Source organism: Aquarana catesbeiana, linkage group LG01, assembly GCF_042186555.1.
Source record: "Aquarana catesbeiana isolate 2022-GZ linkage group LG01, ASM4218655v1, whole genome shotgun sequence".
Lineage (NCBI taxonomy): Eukaryota > Metazoa > Chordata > Amphibia > Anura > Ranidae > Aquarana > Aquarana catesbeiana.
In genome coordinates this window covers 15,486,939-15,506,718 of record NC_133324.1, presented here as the reverse complement: position 1 = coordinate 15,506,718, position 19,780 = coordinate 15,486,939, and the positions used below count along the sequence as shown (strand labels likewise).

General features: G+C 43.0%; 1 protein-coding gene across 1 annotated transcript in view; it reads left to right on the top strand.

Moving 5' to 3' along the window:
• The first annotated feature begins 6,329 nt into the window (after positions 1-6,329).
• The window catches only part of LOC141124160 (chymotrypsinogen A-like), a 34,678-nt gene continuing 21,227 nt past the window's right edge, over positions 6,330-19,780 (top strand). The window contains exons 1-2 of the mRNA XM_073612240.1: positions 6,330-6,403; positions 7,295-7,331. Coding sequence (XP_073468341.1) covers positions 6,363-6,403; positions 7,295-7,331 — 78 coding nt within the window. The 5' untranslated portion in view covers positions 6,330-6,362. The remainder of the gene's footprint in view (positions 6,404-7,294; positions 7,332-19,780) is intronic.

The following is a 19,780-nucleotide window of genomic DNA, read 5'->3' as shown; positions in this document are numbered from 1 at the left end:
TCATCCCCTCTCCCTCTGTCTGCTCATTTCTCCCCCTTCATCACCTCTCCTTCTGTCTGCTCATTTCTCCCCCTTCATCCCCTCTCCCTCTGTCTGCTCATTTATCCCCCTTCATCCCCTCTCCCTCTGTCTGCTCATTTATCCCCCTTCATCCCCTCTCCTTCTGTCTGCTCATTTCTCCCCCATCATCCCCTCTCCTTCTGTCTGCTCATTTCTCCCCCATCATCCCCTCTCCCTCTGTCTGCTCATTTATCCCCCTTCATCCCCTCTCCTTCTGTCTGCTCATTTCTCCCCCATCATCCCCTCTCCCTCTGTCTGCTCATTTATCCCCCTTCATCCCCTCTCCTTCTGTCTGCTCATTTCTCCCCCATCATCCCCTCTCCTTCTGTCTGCTCATTTCTCCCCCTTCATCCCCTCTCCCTCTATCTGCTCATTTCTCCCCCATCATCCCCTCTCCTTCTGTCTGCTCATTTCTCCCCCTTCATCCCCTCTCCCTCTGTCTGCTCATTTATCCCCCTTCATCCCCTCTCCTTCTGTCTGCTCATTTCTCCCCCTTCATCCCCTCTCCCTCTGTCTGCTCATTTCTCCCCCTTCATCACCTCTCCTTCTGTCTGCTCATTTCTCCCCCTTCATCCCCTCTCCCTCTGTCTGCTCATTTATCCCCCTTCATCCCCTCTCCCTCTGTCTGCTCATTTATACCCCTTCATCCCCTCTCCTTCTGTCTGCTCATTTCTCCCCCATCATCCCCTCTCCTTCTGTCTGCTCATTTCTCCCCCATCATCCCCTCTCCTTCTGTCTGCTCATTTCTCCCTCCGTCATCCCCTCTCCTTCTGTCTGTTCATTTCTCTCAGTACAATCCTGCTCTATGTTATACTCTCCTTACACCGATCTTCCTGCCCATCTCCTCATTCACCTTCTCTTATTCTTATGATCTCTTCTCTCTGCTCACATAAATCTCCATCGCACACCTCACTGCAGCCTCCCGATCTCAACCCTGGACAGGCTACAGCTCTTCCTATCCTGGAACTATCCTGTGACCATCATTCACCTAGCACATTCTCTGCAGTTCTTTACTCTGCTCTTTATTAACACTGCAGGGGCTCATTCCCTCTACTGCAGTAACCGGCTTCTTTTCACACTGGAAAAGCCAGTCACTGCAAGGGCAAATATAGAATACAATTGTTTCTCTGTGCCCCATTCCCAGTGCAATTCAGCCCAGAGGTAATACAATGCAGACATATTGAACAGGCCCTGACTACCCCACCGCCTTCATCTTCTCACTCTTTCCTTATCCCTGATTCCACTTTTCTTTTTTCTATTTTTAATTCAAATGTTATCACCCATAGCCTTCATAAAGATTTAACCACTTAAGGACCGAGCCCCTTTCTGAGATTTGGTGTTTACAAGTTAAAATCATTTTTTTTTGCTAGAAAATTACTTAGAACCCTCAATCATTATATATATATATATATATATATATATATATATATATATATATATATATATATATATATATATATATATTTATAACAACCTAGAGAATAAAATGGCAGTCGTTGCACTACTTTTAGTCACACTGCATTTGCGCAGTGGTCTAAAAAAAGCACACTTTTTTTCGAAAAGACTTTTTTAAATTAAAAAATAAGAAAGCAGTAAAGTTAGCCCAATTTTTTTTATATTGTGAAAGATAATGTTACTCCGAGTAAATTGATACCCAACATGTCACGCTTCAAAGTTTTAGTCTCTCGTAGAATGGCGACAAATATTTATACATAAAAATCTCCATAGGTGATGTTTAAAAAATTCTACAGGCTGCATGTTTTGAGTTACAGAGGAAGTCTAGAGCTAGAATTATTGCTCTCGCTCTAACGATTGCGGCGATACCTCACATGTGTGGTTTGATTACTTTTTCATATGCGGGTGTTGCTCATGTATGCGTTCGCTTCTGCGCGTGAGCTTTTCCGGAAGGGGTGCTTCAAATAATTTTTTTTTTCTATTTATTTTACTTTATTTTATTTATTTTGACACTGTTTTTTTTTTTTTTTTTTAATATTGAGTCACTTTTATTCCTTATTACAAGGAATGTAAACATCCCTTGTAATAGAAAAAAAGTATGACAGGTCTTCTAAATATGAGATCTTATCACATCTCATATATACACTAAAATGCAATAAATAAAAAAAAATTGTCATTCTAAAAAAAAAAAAAAATTTAAGAATGTCCCTTTAAGAGCTTTGGGCAGAAGAGATGTTTTGACGTCACTTCCGCCCTGCAGCGATATGGAGATGGGTGGGGGCCATCTTCCCCTCACTCGTCTCCACACACAGCAAGGGAGAGGATCCGATCGCCTCCGCCGCTCCCGGTGGCTCTGTAGAGCATTGGAGAGTGGTGGCATGGGGGCCCTCTCCCGCCGCCGATAAAAGTGATCTTGGGGGGTATCCGCCGCAGAGACCACTTTTATCTTGAAGTGGACCACCCGATAAAGAAGAAGATACCGGGGTTATGGCAGCTAGCTGATACCATAACAATGGTATTGCTCTTCAAAGTGCCGATGTATAACGACAGCGGCGGTCCGTAAGTGGTTAAAGGGTAACTCCACTTTCATGGGGGGGGAAATAGCAAACAAAGAAAAAATAATATAGTGCATATAATTGCGACACTAATCATGTTGTCATTGAATGTTATTTAAAAAAAAATACCTTTCCTTTTCAATCTGCAGCCGCTGTAATTTTCTGAGAATACAATATGGCCACCTGGAGTAGTTCTGTATACAGAGTGTGTACTGACCACTCCCCAGAAACATAATTTCCTGCTTGTGTGATTGGCTCACCAATTTTCCCAGAAGTCTGCATAAGAAGCAAATCAGATTTCAGGCATCCCCTGCAACAAAAGTTTCATTTTTGGTGAGGTATTTCCAATAGGAATACATCTAAAGGGATGCAGACCCAGCAGATTTCCTCATTAACGCTCTGAAGCTGCAAAGCTGACGTTTAGTTACGAATTTGTTTTTTAACAAATGTTGACAAATTTGTAAATTTCCAAAATTTTGAAATTTTGGAATTTTTCAATTTCCAATTTTTCTGAGTTACAGATTCCCAAATATCGAATTTCCAAAATTTCAGGACTTCGGAAATTCGAAATTTTGAAATTTCGGAAATTGGAAGTTAAGAAATTTGAAATTTCGAAATTTCGGAAGTTGGAAGTTAGGAAATTAAAAATTTTGAAATTTCGGAAATTGGAAGTTAGGAAATTTGAAATTTTGAAGATTCTCAATTTCAGAAATTCAAAATGAGGAAATTCAAAATTTCAGAAATGTGAACATGTAGTAAATTCAAAAATTCGAATATATGATAATTTGAAAATCTGTAAATAAAAAAGAAAATCTGAAAATTCAAAAACTCGAAAATCTGAAATAATAACTAACAATAACTTAACTATTACTAACTATTAAATCATAGGTATTGGAATTTCCTTTCAAATTTAGCTGTTAGTGAAAGTAATGAATACAAATTTATCTGAAGTTATGAATTATCTGAAATAACGAATGGAATGTAACGATCTAATAATAGTAAATAATAATAATCAAAACTTTTTATTATTATTATAAATTATTAATTTATTCCATTCCATTTGTTTAGATTCAGAATTCATTATTTCGGATAATTCGTAACTTAAGATAATTTTGTATTTGTTACATTCACTAACAGCTAAATTTGAAAGGAAATTCCAATACCTTTAATTTAATAGTTATCATTAGTTAGTTAGTTATTATTTCAAATTTTACTAATTTTCTTTCTTTTTTTAAGATTTTTGAATTTTTGGATTTTCGAAAATCAGAAATTCGAAAATTGGAAATTCGAAAATTTAAAAATTTGAAATTCAGAAATTCGAAAATCGGAAATTTGAAAATCTGAAATTCAAAAATCGGAAATTCAAAAATCCGAAAATTCCAAAATCGGAAATTTGAAAATTTGAAAACCTTAAATTAGAAAAATGAGAAAATTTGGACATTCGGAAATTCAAAAATTTGGACATTCGGAAATTCAAAAATCCGAAAATTCTGAATTCGGAAATCCAAAAATTCGGAAATCAGAAAATTCGAAAGTCGGAAATTTGAAAATTTAAAAAATAAAAAAATCCTAAAATTTGAAAATCGGAAATTTGAAAATTTGAAAATCGGAAATGTTAAAATTCCAAATGTCAGGTGCCATGAATCAGACCGAGACAGAAGTACAGTTAAATCACACTTGTTTAATAAAAATAACAAAAAGATAAACAGAGTAGGCATAGTCAAAACATAGCCAGAGTTAAGGAACCGGATCGGATAGTCAGCCAAGCCAAATGTCAGAGAGCCAGAGATAAACGTAGTAGAACAGAAAGCAGGATCTGGAGCCAGAAGGAACATTAGCCAAGCAAGTCTTCAACAGGAATGCAGGAGATCTCTGTGATGTTGACCAAGGCGAAAGCAGAGAACAACTGAGCTGGACGACTTAAGTAGGCAGGACTGACGAGCAGGATCATCAACAGGTGAGTCACTGTGGAGAGAAAGGAGCTGGCAATTAGCTGATAGCTGAGCGGCTCAGAGAAGGAAGGGCTGAGCCCAGACCTGACAGGTAATTTGAAAATCTGAAAATTAAAATTTTTCGAATTTGCAAATTTCCGAATTCAGAATTTTCTTATTTACGAAAAAAGCAAAAAAACAAATGAAATGGAAAGGAAAATGAAGACATTTTTCCAGCAGTGCACATGTCTATTATGAAAGCACTCCCATTAGACATACTCAAAACAGAGGCACAGAGGAACACACAGGGATTCTTCAGAATAACAAAAGGTCGGAATCTTTACCAAAGTTTGTTATAATCCTTGCAATGTACAGAGATCACCCCGAGGGGAAGGTTTTCTTTCTCATCAAAAGTGGAGTTACGCTTTAAGAGCCAGTTCACACTAGTAGCGGTGCAAATTCGCTGCAAATCCGCACCGCATCTAAATCGCTTACCTGTTTATGCAAAATGATTGTGGAGTGTATGTTAAGTTAATGACACCCTGCAATCAGTCTGCAAAACGCAGCGCCATTTGCAGAATCAGATCACATTGGTGGGAACACACATGCCATCCAATTCTGGTGCGGACAAAAAGAAAGGGTCCAAGTTCAATCTGAATGCAATGCAAATTTGGCTATACAGTTTGAATGGCTGAATTCACGTTGCACAGACAACACATGTGATCTGCACAGCAATGCGGTGTGAATCGCATGCGATGTCTGGCATCACACTAGTGTGAACCGGTGTCTTGTCGAATACAGTCCCCTATTCAAAAGTGTCCGCCCTGTACTGTGCAGGCGCAGTACGGAGGACAAACGAGACGCCGAAAGTCTCCGAAGTTCAACAGCTGATCGTCAGCTGTACACGGCGCCTGTGCATTTATTCTTACCCTATGTCCAGGATCATTCCCTACTATCCAAGTGGACATAGAGTTAGAATAAATAGTTGCCGAGCGCAGCGAGGCCGTGCCCGAAGCGTGGCGAGCGAAGCGAGCCCGCGAGGGGCCCTCTTGCAAAGCCATCACTAACAAGTGCCGAGCGCCGTGTACAGCTGATGGTCAGCTGATCAACATCGGACATTTTCGGCATCTCCTTCTCCTCCGTACTGCGCAGGCGCTGCGCCTGCGCAGTACGGGGCGGACACTATATGATAGGAGGACAGTATATGTCAGAACACCGGCCCTAATGGTCCCATAGCACTTACTTTATGTCTGCATCATGGCACCTCATTGCCTACTCAACCACCATCAGATGGTCTGCTACGTCCCTTGGCTTCTCCTTCAAGTCAATAATGGCCTCCGTCAGTGTGTTTTTTTTGTGAGAAGCGTTTGACTGGGGAATCAGACATTTTAGGCATTTGTTGTATACTGCAAGTACTCAATACCGAGTCTGAGTCCATCCTATGGATCTGTGTGCCGATGTTGATGGCTTGCGAGACATGGTGGATGGAGAGGGAGCTGAAGGGGAGAGCTGTATCCAAAATATCTCTGGGATATTTCTCCCCAGTTGAGGGTGAGGGTCTTAGAGTAGGACAAAGGAGTAGGACTATTTGGACCATTGCATTCATAAAAACTGTGAATTGCTGATAAAAACCACCCCGTAGTTTCTGAGCTTCACAGTTTTTGGTTTATAGACATCTTGAAGGGTTTTTCACACTGTACCAGCCTTCCCAACTTTTGTAATCCTCATAGAAGCCTGTGACCCCTGCCAATAATTATGCCTTTTTATTGAAGAAAACTGCCTGACTCTGAGTTCAGGTAATAATCCGATGACTTTTTATTTTTTACAGACCGGCAGCAGAATACACTACTGTGGTGAAAATATGTACTCCCAACCCTGGGTTCCCTTCTATCCTCATAAAACGTGAGTGTTCTAATCTACTAAAGTCAGCATTTTCTCCAGCACTTCATTGGTAATCAGTCCATCCAGAACAAATACATCATAAATATAGAGCCATTTATCCAACTGTCCATCCAGAGCCTCTGGTTTATAGACCAGATACATCCTAAATATAGAGCCATCTATCCAACTGTCCCTCCAGAGCCTCTGGTTTATAGAGCCTATACATCCTAAATATAGAGCCATCTATCCAACTGTCCCTCCAGAGCCTCTGGTTTATAGACCGGATACATCCTAAATATAGAGCCATCTATCCAACTGTCCATCCAGAGCCTCTGGTTTATAGACCGGATACATCCTAAATAGAGAGCCATCTTTCCAACTGTCCCTCCAGAGCCTCTGGTTTAAAGACCGGATACATCCTAAATACAGAGCCATCTACCCAACTGTCCATCCAGAGCCTCCGGTTTATAGACTGGATACATCCTAAATATACAGCCAACTATCCAACTGTCCATCCAGAGCCTCTGGTTTATAGACCGGATACATCCTAAATATAGAGCCAACTATCCAACTGTCCATCCAGAGCCTCTGGTTTATAGACCGGATACATCCTAAATATAGAGCCATCTATCCAACTGTCCATCCAGAGCTTTTGGTTTCTTGACAAGATATATCCTAAATCTAAAACTATTTATCCAACTGTCCATCTAGAGCCTCTGGTTTATAGACCGGATACATCCTAAATATAGAGCCATGTATGCAATTGACATACCACTGCTATCTTCCATTAGTACAAGTGTAGACATCATGGCTTGTGGTAGTAGGTCCAGGAAAATCCAGGCCAGAATATATGAAAATTATATGATTCCTAATCCTCACAGAAGGTGATAGTTGTGCTTTCTGTTTCATCAGAGTTTTTCGCAAGGTTGAACATGGGTTCTGGATTAAAGTAAGTTCTATTTACTGAGAGGAACTTTTTTATTGAAAATAAGTGAATCTAATCAGCATCATCAATGTGTTTTCTAAGCTTGGTATAGATTGTAATGAGGTACTGACATAAATGGCAGGTGGAAGTGCTGCACAGATTGTGACTTGTAATGTTCAGACACGGGATGGAGGTTCAAAGGTCTTACAATAATATTTTTTTTTCCTTCTTACAATTCTGCAAGTGATTCTAATTTATTATCACTGTTTTCTAGCTGGTCTAAAAGCACTTTTAACGTAAACGGACATTTTTTGGTTGCTATGGACAATCTCCAGTTTCCTGGCAGAAAGAACAGTATTTATAATATAAAACTGCATGCAGGACACTGGACAAATCAATAGGGACAAAGGGGATGTGTAATTATTTGATACAGTACTGTAATCTGTAAGATTACAGTATTCTGTAGATATACTGTGTTTTTTACTTTTTGAATTTGGCGCCGAACCCCGTCCCCGTGCGTCGCAACGCTGGCAGGGAACGGAGCTCGGCACTGTGAATAGGGCGAGACACAGCGGCTCACAGATCCCGGCGGGGAGACATCGTAGGATCCTGGGGACAAGGTAAGTAACCTCTACATGGATCCTGCAATGCAATCCCGAGTCTGGCTCTGGGTTACCGCTTTTGGTACTGAAAATCCATCCCGAGCCAGACTCGGCACGGAGGTTAACAACCCCAACCCCCCCAAGAAGTTTTTTTTTCTGGAACTTTGGGAGGGAAAATTCAAATGACCAGCCTGAATATTGAGCTGAGTGGAAGGGGCTGCTTACCTCTGGAGCCCTATGGATTGAATATGATCCTATTTTTTGGGAGTTTTCACCCATGGGCTCTCTGTGTACCAGGATCCAGTAAGTAGAGCTTCTTTTCTGTACAAAACTGCTTCATGGTGCCCAGTTATGAACCGTGGCCTGTTCCAGTCTGCTTTTACCTATGCTCGATCTACTTCATGGTCCCCAGCCATTAACCATGGACTGTTCCAATCTGTCTTTACCTGTGCTCATTCTACTTCATGGCCCCCAGTCGTGAACCATGGACTTTTCCAGTCTACCTATACCGGTGCTTCTGTTTTTTTAATAAAGAAACTTTATTGGGTTTTCCAAATGACAGCTTCAAAAGACTTAACAACAATGACAAAGGTAGGCTAATATAAAGATGCATAACATAACAGAGAGAAATGGCATACTGAGTTATGCCAGTGCGAGGTGGAACGGTGAAGGGAAGGAAGGGAGGTGAGGAAATAAGGGGGGGAAGGGGGTGAAAGAAAGGAGGGGAGAGGAAAGGTGTCAAATATCCAGGAGTTTGCATGATAAGGGCCAGCACTGGGCTCAGGCAATGTCAACCATTAACCAAAATTAGGGTAAACCAAGTAAGTAGGTAGCATCATGACATAATAATGCAAACAATAAATATGAGAACACCTAACTGTGAGACAGGCAGAACCCAAAATGCACAAAATCTGATTGGGTGGGTGGACAAAAGGGTAAGTTCATGGCATCAGTCTGGAGGAAATAGAATGGGAGGCTAGGTATAACTAGAGTCCAGAGGTGGGAGACCAGAGGTTGATAGATCCAAGGTAGGCTGAATCCTGGAGATGTATAGATGACATTTGTTCAGGAAGCATGACGAGTTGGCATGTGACAGGACAATGTCTAGTTTATCTTTGCGTAGCATGATCAGCAGGTCCACTTTCACATCAGCAATGGTTCATAGGGTAGTGGAAGTCCACTGCTTTAGGATGGCCCTCCTGACTTTCATAAAGCAGGAAGCAAGCTAGGCTTTGTTACGTTGGAGAGTCACACACTGAGCCATTGGTAAACCAAATGAATATCTGTTTCAACAGCCAAACAACAGTGGGAAAGGGTCTTTGCATGGTTGGTACCTTGTGACCATGGCAGCAAAACTCTCCAGTTGGTCCCAAAAGCAGGAGACATGGGGATAGAGCCAGAGCCTATGGTACAGAGACGGTCTTGGCACTCCACACCACGGGCACTGCTGTCTATCTGGCGAGGAGGAGGATACCGATAAGGGGATATAAACATGGTGCAGGATTTTGAATTGCTACTCCCTTCAGAACTCATTGGTGATGAAAGCGCAAGTGGTGTTGTAGCTGCTTAATATACATTCTAATGCTTCTGTGGAATGGAGGTCCTTTTTCCAGGAGGAGGATGGACCAGAGAGCAAGGGTTTGTTTAGGTAGGATATAGACTGTAGATGTAGACAAGAGAGGTTGTTGACTCTGATGTTCAGGAGGTTGACCCCCTCGCATCATGGGAGAATTTTTGGAGGGAAACACGTGGGTGCCGACCATGCCATAAGAAGGTGGTTAGGAACTTGTGGAGTTTCCGGAGGTATTTATGTCTTAGTAGGAGACGAATGGTCTGGAGCGGATAGAGGAGCTTGGGGAAACTAACCATTTTGAATAGGTGGCTCCTTCCAAGGAAGGTGAGAGGGAGGTCGGCCCAAGTTTACAGTTCCCCAAGAATTTTAGAAATGATCAGAGGGTAATTTAAATGATAAAGGGAAGAGGGCAAATTTCCTATTTTAATCCTGAGGTTATGTGAGATCTGGCTATGGTAAAAATTTTGTTGGCTGTCCAGGGGGGAGGACGTGCATTAAACAGCGGTAAGATTTCACACTTGGAGAAATTGATTCTTAACCCTGAGCATGCCTTGAACCAGGTGAATAGCTCCTGAATATAGGGCATGTCCAGCTTTGGGTTAGAGGTGAATATCAGGATATCATCGGTGAATAGAGCCATGCGCAGCTCTTGATGGTCTACCATAACACCATGGAGGTGTGAGTGAAATAAAAGATAGCATGACAGGGGCTCGAGGGCTAAATTGAATAACAGTGGGGATAAGGGGCACCCCTGTCTTGTACCTTTTGTGGAGAGGAATATTGTTTTAGATGTGTCCTGCAGTGATCACATTTGCTAAAGTGGAGGAATCCATACTAGAGATAAGATGGAGAAAGGAGCCAGAAAAGCCAAAACTCTGTAGGACTAATCAGAGCCAGTGAAAGCTCACATTATCGAAAGCTTTCTCAGCATCCAAGGTGATAATGGCTAGGTCCTGGAGGGATCAGCCTTGGCCTGCTCTAGAGCAGTAAGGACCTTTTGAATATTTGAGGTGGCTGTATGCCCTAGGGTGAAGCCAACTTGAGAGGGATGAATCAGGGTGGGCATAATTAAGGCTAGCCTTTTGGTTCTTGAATAATATTTTAGAATCTAGGTTTAGCAGGGATATCTGGAAGTAGGAACCTTGCTTTTTAGGGTCTTTGCCTTTCTGAAGAATAAATTTGATATGGGCTTGGAAGCCCGAGGGGAGATATTGTCCCTCATTCAGAATTGACTGGTAGACGACTGGAGACAAGGGTCGAACTGATGGTGGTAGTCGTCAACTTTGTCAAACTCTGACGTATACCCGACAAAGGCACGGAGCTTTCCCATTTGCTAAAGAGGTGATGGCGAACGTAACATCTGTCACTGTAATCTGGCTTGCGTCGCAGCAGTGTCAATGGCAAAAAGAAAAGAAGAGGAAACTAACCAGGAATATTTGGAAGACCCAAAACTCTATGTCACATCCTAATTAAAGATATGTTTGGAAGGAGTGCCCCAGGGATATTGCGGACAAAGAGAGAATTTAGAACAAGGTACACCAAATAAGAGTATAGGGTATATAAAAAAGCTATAAATTTTATTAGTACAAAAATTGACAACAATATATGCATATACAAAAATCACCTAAAAATGAGTGAAACACATAGCAAATAGTGAAAACAGCTGCTGTATTTGGAACACACGACAGGTCCAGACTGAAATTTTTGCTGTGGTATTGTTCTAAACAAGGGAAACATGTGCCACTTTACAGGCATACTATAGACACCCCCCAGGTACGAAATTTAAAGGAATATTTCACTTTTATTGTTTCACTTTAAGCATTATTAAAATCCCTGCTCCCGAAAAAACTGCCGTTTTTAAAACTTTTTTTGCATTGATACATGTCCCCTGGGGCAGGACCCAGGTCCCCAAACACTTGTTATGACAATAACTTGCATATAAGCCTTTAAAATTAGCACTTTTGATTTCCCCCATAGACATTTAAAGGGTGTTCCGCGGCTTTTGAATTTGCCGCGAACACCGCAAATTGTTCGCTATTCTGCAAACAGACGAACACCCGATGTTCGAGTCGAACTTACATTCGACTCAAACATCGGGCTCATCCCTATTAGTGAACATTAATGAATTTATTCGGCCTTGAAGATCTGATTTACTTCTAACATTTACAGTCTCTCTCCTGCATAACACCATGCAGACTATTACTCCTCCTCTGCATCAACTCCTGCAGACTGTTACTCCCAGGTCTTCTCTCCTCCTGCACAAACGTCCGCTGTAAAACTATTAGGTTCCTGTCCCATCATCTTCAATATGACAAAAGGGATCACTCTGAATAACCCCAGTTGCTGGCTGTACTTGGATGCTGTTATTAGGCCAGAGATCCTGCGATACCTCTCCCTGGCAGCCTAGTAATTTAGTAGCATGAGATAGGTGGTGGACTACTGCTCCCAGCTAGTTCGGCCTGCAAATCCTGAGCCTGCAGGCTGCAGCAACCTGACACTATTCCCCACAGTCTCTCCTCTGTTCCAGGACTCCTCATCAATGACCGTGTAAAGATGAGGACTTCATCCATGAACATGTAAGGACCCCCCCCCCCAGATGAGGGTGCCCTGCTGCAGCTGCCTAGTACTCCATTTTTCACTTCTCCACAAACCTGCCCCAGTGACATGTGACCTCAGCTTACAGTCAGGTCCATAAATATTGGGACATCGACACAATTCTAATCTTTTTGGCTCTATACACCACTACAATGTATTTGAAATAAAAAAAAAAACAAGATGTGCTTTAACTGCAGACTTTCAGCTTTAATTTGAGGGTATTTACATCCAAATCAGGTGAACGGTGTAGGAATTACAACAGTTTGTATATGTGCCTCCCACTGTTTAAGGGAGCAAAAGTAATGGGACAGATTAACAATCATCCATCAAACTTTCACTTTTAAATACTTGGTTGCAAATCCTTTGCAGTCAATTACAGCCTGAAGTCTGGAACTCATAGACATCACCAGACGCTGGGTTTCATCCCTGGTGATGCTCTGCCAGGCCTCTGCTGCAACTGTCTTCAGTTCCTGCTTGTTCTTGGGGCATTTTCTCTTCAGTTTTGTCTTCAGCAAGTGAAATGCATGCTCAATCGGATTCAGGTCAGGTGATTGACTTGGCCATTGCATAACATTCCACTTCTTTCCCTTAAAAAACTCTTTGGTTGCTTTTGCAGTATGCTTCGGGTCATTGTCCATTTATGGACCTGACTGTATATGGGGGGCCTGCCCCCTGCCAATACCAAGTGGGGAATGGTCAGGGCTCCTCACATGAGCTGCCTGCCACTTCAGTCCCAGTCCCTGCTCCTCTTCCAGGACAATCTCCCTGGAAGCAAGGGAGGCGGCTCAGAACTAAAGCACAGGTGGTCACACCCACTGCTACACTAACCACTCCCTGCCCCCAGATTAAAACAAGCAGGCCTAGCCTAAGCACAGGCCTGCCTAAATTTACATGTACTGACAGTTTCCCTAGCAAAAATCCTATGATAGCACCTACCTATGGTAGAGGGTGCTGCATTGAGTTTCTCTAAGATAAATTGTTGATCACTGGTCTGGGCGATTTGCATTTCATCTTCCAGATTAGCTTATCAGTGTTCTATTTCAGAGATCCTCTTGGTGTGGTCTCCCAGCTCCTTTCTGAGCTGTATGATGTCTGCTGTTATTGCTCTGTCTACAGCAGCTGTGATTGTAGGAGACAAGGTGGCTGCTACTGCCTGGGCCATCTTGCTGTACTGGTCCTCTGAGAGAGCAAACAGGATGTCAGCTGTCAGCTGACAGTGCTGGGCCCACAGCTTCTCCTGTCTCCATGCTGTCAGTGGTGCAGGAAGTAGAGTTCTCTGATCACTGTATGCTATCTGTAATCCTTAATGCTTCAGACGCCCCTCAGAGGGGCAAGAGCATCTGGAGATTGAATTTAACTCTTCTCAAGGAAGAACATGTTAGACAATCCTTTGAGGAATTATTTCAGGCACAAGTGACCATTCTGGACTTTTGTAGCAGCAAGGCTGAATGGTGGGAGCTGACCAAAAAGAGGATCGCTGGATTCTTCAGGGGTCTAGGAAATAGAAAACCGTTTAATAAATACATGACCTACCAACATTTACGGAGGAAGCTGGATATTCTTGTCTTGAGAGGAGGAGATCCTGGGACAATCTCCGAAGTGAAACTCCTTCTCAGGAAGTGTCAATATGACCGACATGCCTCTTTGGTTTTGAAGAGGGACTATGGGAGGCTTTTTGGACTCTACCCCAGGTCTAAATGATGGATATGTCCCATTGATGAATTTGACAGATGAGATCACAGTGGAAGAGGTGATGAGGGCAATTGAACAGCTTGCCATCAAAAAGTCACCTGAACCGAATGGCTTGATGGCTGAGTTTTACAAAGCCTTTAAGTCTATTCTGGACCCACATTTGGCAGAGGTTTTTAACAGTTGCCTTGCTGAGGGGGTGCTTTCCCCTTCCATGAGGCACTCGGCTGTGATTCTTTTTTCAAAAGGTAAAGATCCTTTGATGATTGAGAATTGGCGCCCCGTCAGCCTTCTCAATGTCAATAGAAAGGTGCTGGCAAAGATATTTTTCTGGCGCCTGTCGTCAGTAGCAGAGTCTTTGCTTTCTTGCCATCAGCACTGTTCGGTCCAGGGTAGGAGCACCTGTAGAGCAGTTTTAGCTGTCCGGGAGGCCTTGGAGCAGCGTAGGGCTGCAGGCTGAGGAAATTATTTGCTGACACTGGATCAGGCAAAGGCTTTTGATCGTGTTAACCATGAGTAACTGTGGTTGCTCCTTAGTAAGTACAGTCAGCCGGGTGGTTTTGTCGATTGGTTGAAAGTCTTGTATAAGGGGGCAGAAAGCTTTCCTCTTGGTAATGGTTGGGTTGGGCAGTCCTTTGATGTTGGCTCTGGGGTGCACCAGGGTTGTCCCCTGAGTCCCCTGCTCTATGTGACTGCAATCGACCTCTTCATCAGGAGGCTAGAGAGTGGCATGTTGTGTGGGGTACCAGTGGGGCTCCCAGGTGAGCCTCCATTGAGGGTTGTTGCCTATGCGGACAATGTGTTGGTGATTGTCACTGGGACAGATGAAGCAGAGGATGTGGTCTCTCTGACATAACGTTACTCTAAAGCATCTGGCTCCAAGATCAATCAGGAAAAAAAATGAAGTTTTCTGGATAGGAAAGAAAGGTGAGGGGTTTTATCTCCCAGACACCTTTCCAGTGCCCCAGAAAAAAAATTTAGATACTAGGCATTGAATTTGGACTCGACGATTATGACCTAAAAAACTGGGAATTGCCAATACTAAGGTGGTCAGCTGGAAGAGATGGAAGTTATTTCTGTGGGAAAGGGTTGATCGGATTAAGACTTACCTGATTCCGATCTTCTTGTATGTCAGCTTTGTCTGCATCTTGCCAGTGTCTTTCTATGCTAGGGTCAGTAGTGTGTTCTTGCAGATGCTGTGGGGGAATGTCACCTAACTATCAAGGAGGGAGGGTGGCTTAGGTATGGTCAACCCAGTTCTTTTCTTTTTGCTGCTTTTTCTCAAGTTTAACATTGGTAAAACACTTGCAGTTGAACCTCTTGGATGGATAGGCATGTTTGGATCTTGGTTTAGGCCTTTTCTACAACTTTGGGAAGAAGGTGGTCAAGTGAAGAATTTCAGGGGTCATCGTGGTCAGCTACCAGCCTATTTCGCTCCGTGCCTGAAGTTACTGCGGCAGTGGCAATTGTCGGCTGAAGATCTCAGATCGGTTCTGAGGAAAGTCCTTATGAGTCAAGTCTTGAGCGAAGCCTTTCATGACCCACTGGCCTTAAGGGATTGCCCAGGCCCAGTTTTCAGGGCAGGGTTAAGACTGATTAATTTGGATAGAGTCCCCCTTAAATTTAGGGATCTGGCCTGGTTGTGCTTCCATGGGAGGCTCTATGTTTGGGGCAATTTGAAATTCCGCAGTGGGATGGATCGTAGCTGTCCTCGGGAGGAGTGTTCAGGTGAGGAGGAGACTATGGACCATTTCCTGCTTCATTGCCCTTTTAACATAGAGGTGTACAAACAGGTGGGACGGGCCCTCGTGTTCCTTTCCTCTCCAGGCTGGGTTAAGCTGAGTGGGTGTACAGAGCATTCAATACTGGTGGAGTTTTTTTGTTTGGATACACTTTTTTAAGTTTGCCTAGTAGTCCGTTATTTCACCTGGAACGTATAGTGTCAAGTAAGCACCCAGCATAAAATCCTTCCTGTTGAGGTGGTGGTATGTGACATTTTGCATGAGATGGGGAAGATTCGAGAGCTTGAGAGAGACAATCGGGTCAGGGGGCTTGGTTGAAGGCATGGAGGGGTTTCAGTCCTTTCTTATTGCCAGGAGTCTCTTTTTTTAATTTATGATACATTTTTGATAAATGGCTGCGTACATAGGTGATGGGCTGTGCCTTTTAGACCCTCTCTGCTGCTTTATGTAAATAGTTTTCTAAAAATGTTTTGGTAGTGGACTATGTTTATATTGTATATATTCTAAACATGGATGTGTATTCCTTTCATGTCAGTTGAAGTATTGTATTATGGTTTTGTTTTATACTTTTTGTATAAAATTGGTTAATTTGATTGTTTTCAATAAAAGATCAATAGTGCCCCATCATTGGTGTCAGTGGGAGGAATAGTGCCCCATCATTGGTATTAGTGGAATGAATAGTGCCCCATCATTGATATCAGTCGCAAGAATAGTGCCCCATTATTGGTGTGAGTGGGAGTAATAGTGCCCCATCATTGGTGTCAGTGGGAGGAATAGTGTCCCATCATTGGTGTCAGTGGAAGTAATAGTACCCCATCATTGGTGTCAGTGGGAGGAATAGTTTCCCATCATTGGTATCAGTGGGAGGAATAGTGGCCTATTGCCAATATCAGTGGCAGGGACTATGCCCCACTGTTGTTGGCAGTGGGGGAAATAATGCCCCAAGGGCCAGATATAAGCAAGCAAAGAGCCGCACCCGGAGACCACTGTTGTAGAACATTAGTTCTGATTTATTAATCCATAAAAATATTTCTTTTGCTAAATCTTTATTAAAAGAAAAACAATTTAAAGCTTAGATATTCAATAAAAAATATTTCAATTGTTACATACAGAGTAGATCCATAGAAAATAAAGATGTATTAAAAAAGTAATCTATTTTCATCAATGCAAAAGAGAAACACACATTAAGTCTTGCCATATGGAAAAAGACAAATGCTAAATAGTGCAACATATAGTCACAATCCTAAATGATGTATAGTAGATGGGTCACCTGTCAGGTTTGTCTTTCTGTCTGTGACCCCGTTAGGGAGATTCACACTCTCTATTTGTACTGTTTACCACCATCACCATGAGCAAAAGGGAAAGGAGATCCCCAAATTTGGGTTGCCACCATATCAGAAAAAGAGGAGAAATCCCACAATGGGGACACTAGTTCTAGCCACCCTGGTGACAACCAGAGATTCTCTCACTTTGGAGAGATTTCCTCGTTTCCTATTTTGTATATGGTACAAGAAGGGAAGGGAAATCTCCACAATGATACTCAGATGGCAAAAATATACTGACAGGTGGTATAGGCAGTTTTGGAGTTAGATCTATTATAACTTTTTGTTCATCAGTGTTTCAGTTTTATAAAATTGACATTTGTTGGGTAATGCAGGATAACCCTGCTCACCATGACTCAGTAGAATTGTATTGTCTAGCTGCATTAAAAAACAACTATCACCCTTTAGGAACAATATGCTCCTGTATTTGCTTGACTTGCACATGGAATTGTTCACCCACAAACTCTATAAGCAAAAGAGTGCACACGGCTTTGCATCATATTGTAAAACGCAAAGAGCTTCTAAAGCCTCAAGGTTTTTTACCTTCTCTGATAAAGGATCCCCCTAGCCCCCCCTCCCCTCCTTATTCTTACCTGAGTCTGATCCAGCGACATGCACAAGAGCAACGGCTCCCGCTCGCTGTCTCCCTCCTCATTTGGCAGATTGATAACACAGCTCTCGCTCGCTGTCTCCCTCCTCATTTGGCAGATTGATAGCAGGGCTCCCACTTGCTGTCTCCCTTCTCATTTGGCAGATTGATAACACAGCTCCCGCTCCTGTCTCCCTCCTCATTTGGCAGATTGATAGCAGCGCTCCCGCTTGCTGTCTCCCTTCTCATTTGGCAGATTGATAGCACAGCTTCCGCTCACTGTCTCCCTTCTCATTTGGAAAAATATATAGAATCGCACTAAACTTTAGCTGGAATGGTTGCACACAAACACGCTAACCCAATATTAATGATAGTATGTCTGTATGTGTATAGCCATATGACGTGGACAAAAATATTGACCAATATCCTAACACCAAAAACAAACATAAAACAACGATGAGTTCAATAAGTGATTAAATGAATAAAAACATATCGTAAAGTGTCCAAAAACCCAGGATGACCATATCACCCATGAACTAAAATAAATGAATTATAAAGTGATAAAAAAGTCCATCCATAGAGTGTGTAATCTTCGGTGTTATAGGGAGAGCTTGTGCCTAATCCACCATCAAAAATTAGAGGGTTGCCGCTTACCAGAAACCCATGATTCCCCACTACAGAGGATCAGGGGAAACCTGTAATAGGAAATGCCCTCCAGGGCATGTCAGATGCAGCCAAAACCTGAATTCGTTAGTGGTGATGATATGGTATCCAAGAACGCCAAACGGAGCTAATTATACTTCAAATCTCATCATGACATTCCCAGCTCGTAGGTGGATAAATATGGCATGTAAAGATATGAGAGGCTCCGTAAAACCTTAAAATTTATTTAAAATAATAAAAACACAATGTTGCACTCAGATTTGTAAGGTAGAAAAAGGGCCTGAATGTTTGGTGCGCCAGCCGGTAAGTACTCAGACAAGCCCGTCCTGCTGGAATCAGTAACAACTATACGAGGTGAAGCAAGCGCATCGCTGCACCCTACGCGTTTTGTAATAGAATTGTGTCGTCCAGGGGCAGTTTCTCTCCTCATTTGGCAGATTGATAGCATGGCTCCCGCTCGCTGTCTCCCTTCTCATTTGGCAGATTGGTAGCATGGCTCCCGCTCGCTGCTTCTCTCCTCATTTGGCAGATTGATAGCAGTGCTCCCGCTTGCTGTCTCCCTCCTCATTTGGCAGATTGATAGCACAACTCTAGCAGGCTGTTTCTCTCCTCATTTGGCAGATTGATAGCACAGCTCCCGCTCACTGTCTCCCTCCTTATTTGGCAGATTGATAGCACGGCTCCCGCTCGCTGTCTCCCTCCTTATTTGGCAGATTGATAGCACGGCTCCCGCTCGCTGTCTCCCTCCTTATTTGGCAGGTTGATAGCACGGCTCCCACAGGCTGTTTCTCTCCTCATTTGGCAGATTGATAGCACATCTCCCGCTCGATGTTTCCCTTCTCATTTGGCAGATTGATAGCACGTCTCCCGCTTGCTTTTTCTCTCCTCTTCTCTCCTCTTGGCTTCATGTGTCTTCTCTCTGTAAACATGGAAGCAATGTCACGGGGTCACTTTCGGTTTACTCGGCACCGGTTTAAATAAAAGTGACAGTAATCTGAATCACCGTTTTTGGCGATCTGAATACTTTGAAGTGCAAAGGAGGCATTTGGGGTCTTGTAGACCCCCGATCCCTCCATAAAGAGTACCTGTCACCATCATTTACTGTCACAAGGGATGGCAACAAAAGTGAGTACACCTCGGAAGCCTCGTACACACAGTTTGGTTGTTGTATGACCGAGCGTCTGATTTTTGTCAAAAGGGCGTGTGCAGGATTTTAGCATACTAACTATCCGCAAATTGTCGTTCGACAAACACGAATGTAGGGATTAGGGATGAGCTTCGCATTTGAGACGAACCCATGTTTGACTCGAACATTACCTTTTTTTTGTCGTTCGCTAAATTGCGAACGATATGGACCGCTCACGCCAAATTCGTGTGGCGCATCATGGCTCATAATTCACTGCGGCATCGCAGTGCATTGCTGGCTGATGATTGGCCAAGCATGCACTATGACCCGCATGCTTGGCCAATCACAGCGCCGTCGGTAGAGAGAGCTGTAATTGGCCAAAGCCAGGGTGGCTTTGGCCAATTATGGCTCAGGGGGTTTAGAACACGCCCCACACTATATAAGGCCGCCTGCACGGCGGCCCTGTGTAGTGTGTTCTAGCGTGCTTAGATAGAGAGAGAGAGAGACAGTGTCATTTCATTTGAGTTTGAGCTAGATTAGGCAGGACAGTCAGTGAGTTAGCTGCACTTGTA